At 33.2% G+C, this 15,375-nt stretch overlaps 1 protein-coding gene across 41 annotated transcripts in view; it reads left to right on the top strand.

Moving 5' to 3' along the window:
- The window catches only part of PCM1 (pericentriolar material 1), an 80,712-nt gene extending 66,693 nt beyond the window's left edge, over positions 1–14,019 (top strand). For 26 of the 41 annotated variants that reach the window (XM_081047141.1, XM_081047149.1, XM_081047136.1 and 23 more), the window contains 10 exons: positions 297–431; positions 2,130–2,327; positions 3,968–4,027; positions 4,296–4,428; positions 4,734–4,894; positions 7,632–7,707; positions 8,217–8,491; positions 10,182–10,274; positions 10,385–10,502; positions 11,953–14,019. In XM_081047141.1, the coding sequence (XP_080903267.1) occupies positions 297–431; positions 2,130–2,327; positions 3,968–4,027; positions 4,296–4,428; positions 4,734–4,894; positions 7,632–7,707; positions 8,217–8,491; positions 10,182–10,274; positions 10,385–10,502; positions 11,953–11,978 (1,275 nt within the window). In that variant the 3' untranslated portion in view covers positions 11,979–14,019. The remainder of the gene's footprint in view (positions 1–296; positions 432–2,129; positions 2,328–3,967; positions 4,028–4,295; positions 4,429–4,733; positions 4,895–7,631; positions 7,708–8,216; positions 8,492–10,181; positions 10,275–10,384; positions 10,503–11,952) is intronic. The other 15 variants (XM_081047160.1, XM_081047158.1, XM_081047155.1 and 12 more) reach the window with 1 other exon arrangement.
- Positions 14,020–15,375: the final 1,356 nt, after the last annotated feature.

The raw sequence follows: 15,375 nt of genomic DNA, 5'->3' as shown, positions 1-15,375 counted from the left end.
AGGAAGGCGGACAATATGGAAACTATGGCATGAGTAGTTTCAGAAAGAAAGTGATGAAAAAGTATGGAATCAGCAGCTTCTTTTACTGGCTATTATCTGCTATGGGGGGTCAAAATTTGCAGACTTCAAATTTTGGGAGTGGGAGTTTGGCTAGTCTTTATGAATGAATAATTCCAAATGTATATCTGAAAGTTGAGAAACATCTTTGCAAGAAAAATAAAATCTCATATTATGTGAATTAATATTTTTTGAACAATAGGTAAGTTTGTATGCTAACCAGCAAGGATTTTTCTCAGGAGCACATGGACGAAGTATGTTCTTCTCAACTTCTGACTTCAGTAAGACGCATGGTGTTGACCCTGACCCAGCAAAATGATGAGAGCAAAGAGTTTGTCAAGTTCTTTCATAAACAGCTTGGAAGTATATTACAGGTAAGAGTTTATACTTGTGTGACATCAATATGTACCGTCTGGTTAGGATTTTTTTTATTATTTTCTGGCATGCTTCTAACGGCATTACATAATTTATTCAAGTAGCTATCCATTGTAGCATCTAGTTGGAGTGACATTCTGGTATTTTTTAGGTTATTCCTTTACCTGGTTAAAAAAAAAATTGATCATCTAATTGATCATGTCTAAGGCCTATTCCAATTCTAATAAAATTTTGTTTTGATTTTTCTCCTACCTAATAAGAACATTTCAAGTTTGAAATGTTTAGAAAGTACTCTGTCGTATTTTCTAAAACAATTTTTTATCAATCTGGGAAATTTTAGAAGCTAGAAATGAGCAATAGTTGTGGAGACTTCTTAGGCTGTAACAGTAACCTTAAATTATGTTAAAGCAGTGATTCTCAACTGGGGTGGCAGTTTTGATTCCCATGAGACATTTAGCTATAGACATTTGTCTATAGACATTTTGTTGGTCACAACACACAGGGAGGCATCTGGCATATAATGAGATGTTAATAGTGCCAGGGTTGAGAAACCCTATGTTAAATAAAGATACCTTACTCCACATAATAAACACCTTTACAGTTAAATTGCCCCATGTTTTTCCGTTGAGATAGTTTAGTGATGTGTATTGTTACTCCAAACTAGAAAATACATTTTTCTTTTAGTCTTTATTACAGAGTTTTCCTGTGAAACTTTTCCTTTAGTCCTGTGTTTAAATTGATTTTAGAAACAGTATTATCACTTTGTTAATTTTTTAAAGCCCTAGGTTTGATGCAGATGTCCACCACTATAATTTTCCATTTTATTTTTAAGACTAAAGTATAAATTCTATATAGTTTTTAAATTGTCCTGATTCTATTTCATTTATAACAGTACAACTAACATAATTTTTATAAGGAATATAAGGTTTCAGTGGATAATTTTTAGATAAATGTATTTTTATAAATTTAGCTTATTTCTATAGAAAGAAATAACTCTATTTTAGAATCAATCTGAAAGAGAAATTGTGTATAGTTTAAATACTTTCGTTTATCAAGATCCATGCAGTCCTTCCTTAGTTTTGCCTACTATTATCACAATTGTGGGCAAGTTTCAAAGTATTATTTGGAAATAGATTATTTTCTAAGTCTCAGAAAATCAGACTGTTTTTCTTTTACCCCAACCTGATTTTTTTTCACAAGGGGACATACATAAAGAATAAAAGTGGTATACATTAAATCTTGCCCAGAGTATTGAAAGGTTTTCATGAGATAGAGCTTAAATTATTTTCTTTTCTTTTTCTTTTTTTTTTTTTTTTACAAAACCTGTTCAATGTATATTTTTTTTCACAAAGCACCCAGCATTTGTACTTCTTTCTATGATTGTGCTTGATATGGTAGATTTTTGGAGGGGAGGGAACACCAGACATCATAGTTATTTGCCTGTAGTCCATATTTTTAGGAAGAAAGAACAAGAAAAGTGGTTTTATTAAAAAAAAAAAGTCTCAAATAGCACGCAGACTTCATTTGATGATACTGTATTTCAACTTGAATAGACTAAAATTTTCCAATACTAAAAAGTAATAAAATTGTTTTTCACAAGGTGAGTATTATAATTCAGACTTGTTAATCATCTGTATTGCTTTATCCACAGTTGAAGTTAACTACAATCTTAAAGTGATTTGGTTATCTTTGAATAGGATTCACTGGCAAAATTTGCTGGCAAAAAACTGAAAGACTGTGGAGAAGACCTTCTTGTAGAGATATCTGAAGTGTTGTTTAATGAGTTGGCTTTCTTTAAGCTCATGCAAGATTTGGATAATAATAGTATGACAGTTAAACAGAGATGCAAAAGGAAAATAGAGGCAGCTGGAGTGATACAGTCTTATGCCAAAGAGGTAAATGACATTTATTTTGATTTTAGAAGTAATTATAATTAGCATGTAAATATAGTTCTTGATTATTATTAACTAAAATTGTACTTACTCTAAGAAAAGTAGTTTTAAAGTAATACCAGCTAATCAGATTATAAATCAGTACATATGCTAGCCACATGCTGAGTCTCAGTGGTAACAGCAATGGCTGCAGATCAGGAATGCAGATAGGAGTTGATGCCTAATGTACATTGTCAGATAGCCAATTCCCATTATTTAGGTTTCCAGAGAAGAGAGGATGACAGGGATCTGGTTCTTGACCAACTAGTTGCCTGCCACAGCTATTGCCAACCCTAGTGGATTCCCTGGGTATTATATATATCACCGCAGCCAACATACGTGCTTATTTATCAGTTAAGATTTTTGTTGCGCGTCCCTCTAGCTTCTTATAACCTGTTAATTAGTCTTGATTACTTGTGAAATTGAATGGGTTTTTTCCCCTCAACTTGAGGCATTTCAGAAGGCTTTTTCCCTAGACCTGTACCCTTTTTCTTGCCTAATAATGAAAGGGAAAGCAAGTCAAGACCCAAAACAGAATGAAATAACTTCTTCCTTAAATCTAAAGTAGATAAAGTCAAGCCGTCTATTTCACACTTTTTATGGTTTTATTCTAGACATAAATAAGTTTCAGATTTCAGCCATTGCTTAGAGCTTGAAGGTTAAACAGGATAATACCATAACAAATGATTGGAAGGGCTACTTCAGATAGGTAATCGCACCAGGCTCTTTGAAGGGGTAAAATATGAGCTTAAGGTGAAAGACAAGAAGTTCATAATGAAGATGAAGGGAAGAGCATGGAAGATGAAGGAGAGACCTATAAGGGTAAAGACTAAGGCAGGATTGAACAGTTTGGAGAAGAGACAGAAGGCCAAGGAGGCAGGAACACATTAAATGAGATGAGAGTGTAGGCAATGAAGTCACAGAGGCAAGTAAAGCCAAATTACTGGGCCTTAGAAACCCTTCTGTTTTATTTTGTTCTAAGCCTAATGGGAACCCATAGGAAAGCTCAAAATAGAGGAGTAGATTTTTGGTAGATTTATAATCTGAAGTGCAATTTAAAAATTTTGTCTGGATACCATATTGAACAGGAATTATAGGAGAGTAGAGATAGAAGCAGAAAGATCAGTTAGTTGTAAGGCTGTTTCAGTAGTCCAGGTAAGAAATGATGTATCTTAGCTTTGAGTGTGCAACTACAGAGACAGTTTGATGATTGGGTCAATAAGGCACTGTAATGGTTTAGATGTGGATAATAAAGGTAAAGCATGAGCTGGTTCTTAGCTTTCTGACTTGCACTTTTGGGTGAATGAAGGGCCATTTACTGAGATTGGGAGTGTGGCATTTTGGAAGGAAGGGAAACAAGATTTTTGTTTTGGACTTAGTAAATTTGAGATACCTTTTATATATCCAAGGGGAAGTTAGTAGGTGGTGTTGCTTTGGTTTTGTTAATTTAAAAGATTTAAATGAAAGAGTTTAATTTACATTTCTAAGAAAGCATTCAACTCTTTGGATGATGGTCAAAAACAGCATTTGTTAAAGTTTACTGAATACCCAAGTGTAATGGTGAAGGTTTACCCCTGAATTCTGTTTAATTGACTTGCTTATAGGCCAAAAGGATTCTTGAAGAGCATGGCTCACCTGCTGGAGAAACTGATGGCAAAGTCAAAGTACGTTCTAATTAATTTGTGACTATTAAAAATAATGCTTTTGAAACAAAAAGATTAAATGATTTTGCTAGTTTTTACCTTAATGTTTGAGAGCAAAGTATATCATGAAATGTCCTTTCTTCTGATTTTATTTCCTTTTAAAAACAAAACTAAGTTGCCAAGTGATTCCTTGTGGTTTTTATTAAATTATAATGACTTATTTTTATGATAGACTTATTATATGCCTTTTAAACCTGTACTTTAATTACTCAAATTTATTTGTGGCTAGGACAAGGATGTGACTGAAACAGTTAAGCAGACTCTAACATCTGAGTATAATGGTGACAGTCCCAAAAATGTGAGATCTGATGTTTCTGATCAAGAGGAAGACGAAGAAAGTGAAGAATGTCCAGTGTCTATTAGTAAGTTTAAAAGCTCATGCTAGGTTTATACGTTAGTACTTTATAGGTCTTTTATTGGAACAGTTTGGTGGAGTATAATGAATATAGAATTAGGTGTCGGACAACTCTGAATTTGAATTCTAGTGTGACACTGACTAAATTACTTGTCCTTTCCGCATCACAGTTTTTTATAGTACTTACTGTTTTGAAGATTTCATGTTGTATGTAAAGCACTTGTATAATACAGGCATGCAGTAAATTGTGTTAATAGCTATTATTACGACTGAGTGCTGACGTTTTTCTAAAAATTCTGTTAATCAACTTAGATTTGTCCAAAGCTGAAACTCAGGCTTTGACTAATTATGGAAGTGGAGAAGATGAGAATGAAGATGAAGAAATAGAAGAATTTGAAGAGGGACCTGTAGATGTCCAGACTTCACTACAGGCTAACACTGAAATTACAGAAGAAAATGAACACGATGATCAGGTATTCCAGTGTGGACTAACACACCTTCCACCATTTTTTTATTTTAACTATTTATTTTAGTATTTATTTATTTATTTATTTATTTATTTATTTATTTATTTATTTTAACTATTAAAAGCACATCCTTTTTAAAGAGGTCAACATTTACAGCTTCCCCATTTTCATTTTCATGAATATACACCTTCTCAATATACTTACTGAAATGTGAAACACTGGTTTATTTTGGTATTTAGCAATGTTTAAAGCACTGTAATCTTTTTTTGTATGTGTGACAAGCCCTAAAAACTATGAGATTACTTTAGAATATCTAGATTTTTAATTTGTATTTTTCCTAGCCATACGTGGAAAGTGTGTAACAAAATAAAATCATTCCCTTTCCTACCGCTGCCTCATCCTTCTCTAGAGGCAACACTTTGTATGTTTTGTTCCTGCTGTTTACCTCTGTGTTTTTTAATAATATGCATCTGTGTGTATATTTATTTATTCATTTATGTATTAGGTGTTATCTGTCAACTCCCTATTATAGTAGGTAAGGATTTTTAGGTCACTTATGATTCCTCATTTAATTATATCTTTTGTTTAATTCTATATATAACCAAATGTTTAGATTTAACCAAACTATGTAAATATTACTGATTGCTGAACTAAGCACATACTGTTTATTGCTTAGTGTTATTTTTTTTTCATCTGAGTTTAATAATTGTCTCAATTTTTTATTTTCTTTGAACAGGTAACCAACTCTTTGTTATGCCCACCAATAGCTGTATAAACTTGGTGGAATTTTCTACATGAACCAATTTGTCTGTTTTGTCCTTTCTGGAGTACTCCCCCCTTCCTGCTCCATTCTAAGTTTGGCTCTTAGACCTGCTGAAAATAATGAAAAATAATGGAATCCATAATAATACAGTTCTCTGTATTATTTTGAGGTTGTTTAAAAAGAAAAGGAAACCTTTTTTACTTAGCCATATTGAAATTGCAACCACAGCTTTCTTCTTGAAACACTTTTAGATGATATTTTTAAATTCTTGTCTGAGGTCAGGTTAAGCATAAGCCATACATGAGCCTGGGAATCTCTGTTGTCATTTTATTAGATCTCTGTTTCTGGAAGCCAGTGTTTGTCTTTCTCTTTCTTGGTTTGTTACCTCATTTTGGTGGGGCACATCTTCCAGGAACTCTCTAGGAAAGAGTGAGTAAAAGATAAATATTTTGAGTTTTTACATGTCTGAGAAAATCTTAATTCTTCCATGGTGAAAATCATTTTCCCTCAGATGTTTTAAGGTATGGCTTCTTTATCTTCCAGTTTTCAATGTTGCTGTTGAGAAGACCAGTGCCTGTCTTAGTTCTGATCCTTTATGTATGTCTTTTTTTCTTTCCTACACCAGAAACTTCCTGGAGTTCTGAAATTTTTTAAGGATGCAGTGCATTGTTGCAGGTCTCTCTTCATTCACTATAGTGGGTACTCACTCAGTGGGTCTTTTCAAACTACATCATGCCCTTCAGTTTGGTAAATTTTCTTCATTTCCCCCCCCACCATGTTTTCTTTCCTTCTGGAATTAATATTATCAGATATTATTAGCCCTTGTGGATTGAGCTCCTAATTTTCTCTTTCTTTTATTGTCCTATTGCTCTGTTTTACTTTCTGGGAGATTTTGACCTTAATACTTAAATGAAAATATTTTTGTTTCGCTGCCATATATTTTTAATTTCTAAATCCTTTTTTTTCTGATTGTTACTTTTTATAGCACCCTGTTACTTCATGGAGGCAATATCTTCTTCTCTTACCATCTGGAGGCTTTCTTTAAATGTCTGCTATACCGTCAGTGCTTATTTTAAAGAAAATTATACCAAAAAGCTGCTTGGGGTTCTTTTGGGCTTCACTGTAGGGCAGTTGGGTAGACAGTTAGCTTTTTGATAGAAACTCCCAGATGTCAATACCTATTGGTCTTGTCTCTGGGGTGGTTCAGTTTCTCCAAAGAAGGGTCCTCTAAGGACCCTTGGTTGCTGGTATTCTAGAGCCAGATGTGAGAATGGGGTTGAGGGTCCCACCATTATACAGACTTGCACTGAATCCCTCTGTTTTCAATATGACACTTTACCCTGTCCTTATTCATACTTTCCTTAACCATAGCTCTACCCCTGATGGCCCCCAGGCCTGAGACTTACTAGTTCAATTTCTTCAAAATGTAAACTCCCATTTTCTGTTGAAGTTGGGAGAGGGAACCTAGGTGTTCACATTTTTCTTAAACAACTTCAAACGACACCTACCACCCCCTTTCCATCACCAACTCCCAGCCCATCACAGTATACATTTTTTTCTATACTCTGGCACTTCCAATTATGAGGTGAATCTCAGTTTTTGTTTTCTACTGCTGAAGGCACTTAGCTTTGTTCATCTTTCTCCCCTCCTGGTCAGTTCCTCTTCCATTCACTTAGCATCTACATATGAACAGATGTAAGTTTTATTTAAGATAGAGTCTACGCTGAAAATAAAAATAGTAGAATTTATAATTTTCCAGTTCTCTGTATTATCTGGAAGTTGTTTAAGAAGAAGAGAAAACCTTTTTACTTAGCCATCTTGAAATTGCAACCATAGCCAAAACACTTAGAAGATATTTTTAAATTCCTATGTATGAAGGTCTCACGTTGAACAAAAGACACATACTACCAACCATCTTTTGTATAGTGACCACATATTTTAAATGGGCCCTGCTATCAAGACATTTCTTTTACCTTTTAGGTTCTACAACAGGACTTTGCAAAATCAGCAGAAAGCAAAAATGTCCTATCAGAACAAGAACCCACTACTAGTAAAGGTAAGAAATCCAAATAAGTATTCAATTTTAAGATGATCTAAAGTGCCTTTTATGTGCTTAAAATTACATTTTTAGCTAATCTAATGGACGTTTGAAGGTATTTTGGATCTAATATATGTCCTTTTTCTCCCTCTAAAAACATTGTAGAAAACATGAGGGCTTTGTTTCTGCCTGCTGCCGTTAAAGAAAGTTGACATAAACACACAGAAAAATTCTGCAAGGAAGACATCATTAGATACAAATGTGGAGGATTTTTTTAAAATATGCATTCCTGGGCCTTAACTCCTGACAATCTTGTGTCATTAGAAATCGAGTAGATTTTAGGAATCTAATTTTAAAACTATCCCTAGATGAATCTGATCAACTAACCTTAGGAACTATTGACAAGGAAAATTTGTAGTTGCCTTTTCTTTTGGTTTTAAATGTCTTGATTACTCTGATTTATACATACTGTCTTTTTGGGGGGTAATAGTAAAACTTAAGAACTGGTGTATTACACTAATGTTAAGACTTTCTTTTGATGACAGATGACCAAGATAGCACCCCTGTGAAACCATGTTACCTCAATATCTTGGAAAATGAGCAACCTCCAAATAGTACTGTCCAAAAGGACTCACTTACTATCATTGATTCATCTAAACAACCTAACGCTTTGCCATTACCTTTACCTGAAATCGAAACCTTGGTGCCTAAAGTCAAAGAAGTTAAATCTGCTCAGGAAACTCCTGAAAGCTCTCTGGCTGGAAGTCCTGATACTGAATCTCCAGTGTTAGTAAATGCCTATGTATGTATCATTTATATTAATATTTCTGCATTTTATTTCAGTGCATATTTCTTCATTTTCAGGATAACATTTTAGCAGTAAACACAACTCCGCTGTGTGTTTAGGTTTAGAAACTTGGAATATTTTAATTTCTTAATTCAAACTTATTTTAAACTTGAACAGAACGTGATTATAAATTAAAACAACCATCTCAAAACCTAGAAGTTATTCTACTTACTATAATTTTGAGAACCAAAGAGATGAATTTTAGGAGGCAACCTTGAGTGAGCTCATTTCAAGTTCAGATCTGAAGAGATAAAGTAATGATTCTTGAATCATCATTTGACTACCCATACATGACTTCTCAACTATTTAGAATATTTCATAAATCTTTGATAAACCAGAAAGTTTACATTTGGGATGGGAAATAAAACAATATGACATCAATAGAGTCCTTATCTCTATAATCTAGATATAATCTAGATATAATCTAGAGATTATATCTCTATAATCTCTATAGCCTAATCTAGTCCTTATCTCTACAGTGACTGACAGAAATAGGCTAGCAAATCTGCACTTACAATGTAAGTGGGACCTTTGTATCAATTTTATAGCAAGTGCGTTATTTTTTGGATACTTGGGTTGTATATGTTTTATATACTTTGTCTTACCAACAAAAATGAAGGAACTTATAATTACTTTTTAGGTCTAAGGAATGTGTTTCACATTTTTTAATACAGATTTTCTTCCCAAGCATATATTTACAGTTGTGTTTCCATAATTTCTAAGAGAGGGGGCTTATAATGTGTGGAAAGAGTAACTTTTAACTCGTTTGTTTCACTACCAGTAAAATTATGCACTTAAAACTCTGAAAGTTACCTGTTAGATTTATTCTTATTATCATTTGATGAGTGTGTAGAGTTGCTGTAGGAAGGACTGAATTAAAATTAAGTTCAAGTTATAATATAGAGAGTCTTGAATTCAATTTTAGGCAGGGAAAATATTCGAAGTCATGATATTTTAGATGAATCTGATGACTGTATGAGATATGTTGTCAAGGAAGCAAATGTTTGGAGGTTCCATTATCATATAAACAAAATACGAGCTAAATGAAAGATGAGTGAGAAATGTTTCAAAAAAAAAAGAAAAGCCTAAGGTTTCTACTTGGGTAATCAATCAGTATAATGATGATACTATTAAAAAATCAAAAAGGAGAACTAGGAGAATAAAAGAATTCAAATTTCAGAAAAACAGCCTGAGGTGATCGCAAAAATTAGTTCTAAATTCATACCTCATCTTTCTATTTGAGCCTCCATAGAGTTGATATTGAAAATCTGTAAATGTTCACTTATAGTCTGCTGGATACAGCTCTGATGTATTCTGTAAACATATTAAGAAACAAGAGTTCTAATTATTTTAGCCCTCAGTATAACTGTACTATTTCTCCCTCTAACCTGTATAAACTGACTCTTTGAGAAAATGAAAAAAGCACAACAGTACGCTCAACATCTCCAGGTGTGAAGCTTTTCCTGTGAACTCTAGATTTGTTTTATTTATAGAGTTTGAATATATAAGAAAATCAAATATGATAGAATTACTAAAGTATACTTATGTGTAAGAATCCACTCTGTCTCTTGGCATGGATGACTTTGATTTTGACCCAGAGATAGAGTGGATTGCCTTCATTATGTATAATTTGTTTATCTTACAGGAAGCAGAATCTGGTAACATAAGTCAAAAATCTGATGAAGAAGACTTTGTGAAAGTTGAAGATTTACCACTTAAACTGACAATATATTCAGAGGTACTTGGCTCTCTAATTAAAATTATCTTTATATCTATATATAAAATTATCTTTATATATAACAAATACTGTTAAGATGAAAATGATTTTGTATTTTTTATCTTTCAAAGGCAGATCTAAGGAATAAAATGGTAGAAGAAGAACAGAAAAACCATTTATCTGGTGAAATATTATGTGAAATGCCGACTGAAGAATTAGCTGGGAATTCTCAGACACTAAAAGAACCTGGTATGATTTAACCAATTTTAACCACATCATGTTGAAAATTACTCAATCTTGATACCATGGTTTTGTTTTGTTTTTTTAAATGCATTACTGGTACCTGGAAGATTTAAGCCAAATATTGGATTAATATTGGATGGGAAACATAATTCTGTAAAAATTTTAGTTCAGCTTCCTAATTTATAAAATAGTATTGTCAGATAAGTTTTTCTATTTTTAAAATCTTCAGTTTTAGCAAAGTAATATATGCACATGGTTTAAGAAATAAGAAAGGAAGGTACAAAAGAGTTAATGATAATTGTCAAGAGCCCATTGCTTTTAATTGTTGGTTTTTGTTCATTTGGAGGAGACCCTCTGTCTCAAAATAATATTCTCATAATTTTTCTTAATTTAAAAATTTAGATAATATTTATCTCCCACATGAAAAGTGGGTATATAGATCTACATCTCCTTTAAGTGTTCATATTGTTTTTTTGTTTGTTACCTTTGTTATTTTTAATATACAGAGGGTACCAAAAATATTGATACACATTTTAAGAAAGGAAAAAAGCTGTATCAAAATTGTAATACTCAGTGTATACTGATAACAAAAGATGAATACAAGTCACGTGTATACATTTTTTTTGGCACCCCTGGTATATATTTTCTAGTTTCATGAAGTTTGGTCATGAACTGCTCCTTCCCTCTTGATTTTGCCTTCTCTGTTCAGTTTTAGTCATACTCTTACATTATTATGGTTATTAAACTAAAATCACTTACATTTTATTTTTATAACTATATCTTCTGTGTTTTTCCGAAGAGTATTCTATGTAAATGTGATTCATTGCAGAGCCAAGTGATCGTCCCAGATTTCCTTCTTTATGAGTCTAATAGCACAACCCTGGGCAACTCAGACAGCATTTCTTGACCCAACTCATCAATTAATTAGTCATATGCAATTTTTTATTTTTGTTTTTCTGGAAATGGGGTGAAGAGAAGGGCAGACCAAATAAATATCAAACCTTCAATTAATTTCCCAGAGTTCAGCCCAGTTCTGCTTGTTAGAATCTCACCTGGTCCCCGACTCATAGTGTGTCTTGGCTGCAGCTTCTTCCCCTCTTACTGCCTCCCTCTGCTTTCACCATTCTGGGGATCTGGTCTCTCCTGTCCTCTGTTCTTTCAGAACCATTCTTCTTTTGTTGTTCTGGATTTGTTCATTTTTTTAGTTCTTTGCTTTTTTTTTTTTTTTTTTTTTTTTTGAGAGACAAGAAGTATCTGCTCAGCCTGCCATCTTAAATCCTCACCTGTTCTTTTTAAACTCTTGACTGTGTGTTATCAGGGAATTATTGTAGTAAACTAAGTTAGTATTTCCTTTGTAATAACTATATTAAAAGTGAAAGCATTAATGAAAACTATTAAATTCTAGTAATATCTTAATTCAGTAAGTAGTTTATAAGGCGTTATTATTCTGTTTCAGAGACAGTGGGAACCCAAAGCACATGAGATGTCTTCAGAGGCTCATCTGACTCTTTACATAGTCAATGCATATATGAAAATGGTTCTAAATAAACATGTTTTGAGCTGTATAAAAATGTAAATTCGACACTGCATTATTGGTAGGTGTGTTAATTTCTGCCCATGGCAGTTTAAAACACCAGAAACTACATTCTAAACAAATTGAATCCTTGATACACTGAGGGTTTTTTTTCTTTCTCTTTTTTTTTTCTGGTCTTGATTTTTTTATCCCATTGTGATGTTTGGTAATGTTAAATTTAAAATGTAGTATTAAATAAAGTTTGGACTTATCTGTAAAGTATCTTTTTTGGAAATTATGTTGAATTCTATACAACAAGTCACTGTTCTATATAATTAGACTATTCAAAGAAGAGCAGTGGTCAAGAGTTAAGAGAAATATACTATTTATTACAAAGCCCAGCCATTAGGCTAGGCTTCCAGATAGTGCCAGTGTTAACTGTTGTTGGGTCTAATGTCCTTTTAGTCTTATTCCTGTGCAACAATAGGGCAGGTTATAAAGGTTTCCAGGATATCTGTGAAGTTACTGTAGAATATATATTAATACTCTATTCAAACTGGGTTAAGTTTAGGACACGTTTTTAGTACCTAGAACTTAACATAATTAGATAAATATTTTCCACAATTTCAATTCCTATCTATCTTGCCTCCATCTAAAAAAAAAAAAAAAGTTTTGTATAATTAGAGTATTTCTGCACAGACAAGTAACATTGTGATTAATTTTAAATGAAAAACTGAGCTCTTTAGAGTAGGGATTCATAGAACTAATTTTATGTACCAGAATACAAGGTTCTATATGCTTTTGGACAAATTTAACTTTTGAGATGATAATGTAAGACCAGAACATAGCAGTTGCTTGTGCATGTCGTGAGAAGCAGGTTCCCAGATGAAGTATTAAGTAACAAAAATGAGTGTGACTTCTTTATCACTAAGTTAAGTCAGCTTTTAAAAGATCGTTTACCTTTAGATCCCCAAATGGTCATATATCCAGTAAGGCTTCACAGAGCCAGGTAACAGTTACGTCAGCCTTATAGATTTTTCCTTGAATAAAATATGCGGAGTATATTTTAACTTTGTTAACAATTGACTGAAGTATCCTATAAGAAAAGAATTTGCTTGGTGTTCCTTTAAAATTCTTACCTGCCTGATATCTCAGTGTCAAATTGTAATGTCCAGTCAGGGAGTATTAAATGAGCATTTCCCTATGAGGACATTTACTGGATTGCTACTTAATTTAAATTAAGTAGCATGAGACATATAGCTCCAACTTAATAAAACCTATTCAGAAAACTGTCATTTCCAGAATCAGGAATTCTCATCCAGTTGGTGTGTCCTTAGGGAAATTGAAACAATAAGTTACATTATATGTATACTCCAGTTCTGTATTTGTTTTCCAGATTGTACAGGAAGAGGGGAAAACTTCATTTTGGTACTTAAGCCAAGCCTTACATATGATGACTCTCTCTCTGCATGCCTGTTACAGATTGATACAGTGGAAGAGTTATATCTTAGTTATTACTGTAGTACTTATTTGACTTATGTTATAGCTGCTGTAATCTAGTCTGTTGTTCTGTATTTTAGTAGATAATTTAGTTTTAAAATACCTAGAGCTTGAGAGCAGATAACTTGTTTCCTGTTTTTCCCTAGTAGCTATTGCTAAAGGCTTAGGCATTAGCTAACCTGTTTGTCTTGATTTATAAGTAAAAAATTTGGTTAGAGATAAAAGAGGGAGAAAAGGTCAAAATAAGTGAGAGAAAACCCACACAGGTTGAGATGATGCCTCAAATAGTGTACTCACCAGACCGCACAGGTATTCTTTGTATTTTGTAACATTTACTTTGGGTAAATGCTTTTTCACTGTTAATAAATGTATATCCTGCATATGTGCCTGAATTGTATTTTCATTTAAATTGACATACTCATTTATGCTTCAGAATTTATTACAGAACTGTGGCTTATTTGACAATTTTAGATGTAATAAAAAAATCAAAACGTGGAAAATAATGACATCAACTCACCAGAGAGATTTCTTAAATTTGAGACCATTTTTCTTACAGTGCAGCTATACTCCACTATTTCTCAGTTATTATATCTATCTTATATACATACGACCGTATTTCCCCGAAAATGAGACCTAGCCGGACAATCAGCTCTAATGCGTCTTTTGGAGCAAAAATTAATATAAGACCTGGTATTATATTATTATGTGGTCTTATAGTAAAATAAGACCGGGTCTTATATTAATTTTTGCTCCAAGACGCATTAGAGCTCATTGTCTGGCTAGGTCTCATTTTCAGGGAAACACAGTATGTAGAGAACATTCCCATACTTACTCAACATTAGACTGGCACGTTTCTGGCTTATTGCTCAACTTTCTTTACTATAAACAGCTCATTCTTCATCTGTCAAAGAAGTAATTGCCTCTGTATTTCACTGTATAAGTATGGTTGCCCATGTTGCCTTGCCTGGAACAGCCAGCATGTATTGTTCTTGGTTATTTTGGAAACTAATCACAACATAAAGTTTCAGTACAACAGAATTCTCTTATATAATAAATATTCTTGCATTAAGACTTTTCCTATGTGTAGTTATCCCTGATATATAGTTCCAACAAATCATGTGATTAATTTAAAATAATGTAGTTGTAAATACTGTTATTTTGTTAGAAATTCTCACCTTTAATTAACTGTCTCCCAGAGCACAGCAGTATATTTAAGGCCATTCTGTTGATCAAATGACATCACGAAAGGCTTTGAAAAATGTCAAGTGCTATACCAATTCACAGCGGTAGTATTCAACATTTGCATTAAACCTCATTTTTAGTGAGACTGGACACACACTTAGAGTTCTCCCATTTCCGCTGCTCCTTCACCTGTCGCCTCACAGTTGATATTTGGTGTTTTCCTAGATGGGGAATATGGGTTAGTCTATCACGTGAAGTAGTGTTCATGGAAATGCTTTGAAGACAAGTGCTGCTCAAATGTAAGGCATCATACATGTATCCATGTTGGAGAAGAAGGGCTAAGATTCTCCTCAAACTTTTATAAACTCAGTGATGAGGTTTTTGCTTACTTTCCAATGTTCTGACATTTTAAAAACCTATTTCTAAGGCAGAATTTTAAACACTAACTACCAGAACCCACACTTGACTCCATGTATTCTTTGCTTACAATCTTCCCTAATGTACTGGGTATATACTCTCTTTGTAATTTTCCCCTCTTTAGGTAAGGAGGCAAAATCCAAAGAGCCTTCATAATAGTGGATCTTAGATGTGGAATTTTTCCAGTGTAACTTGCACCGTTCTAGGTATCTTCTATTTCATATTCTCTTCCCTTTCCACTTCCTCACTCTATCTCCACACCTCCCA

This window comes from Rhinolophus hipposideros, assembly GCF_964194185.1.
Source record: "Rhinolophus hipposideros genome assembly, chromosome: 4".
Lineage (NCBI taxonomy): Eukaryota > Metazoa > Chordata > Mammalia > Chiroptera > Rhinolophidae > Rhinolophus > Rhinolophus hipposideros.
Note: the sequence above shows the minus strand (reverse complement) of the source record. Positions and strands in the feature narration are given on the sequence as shown.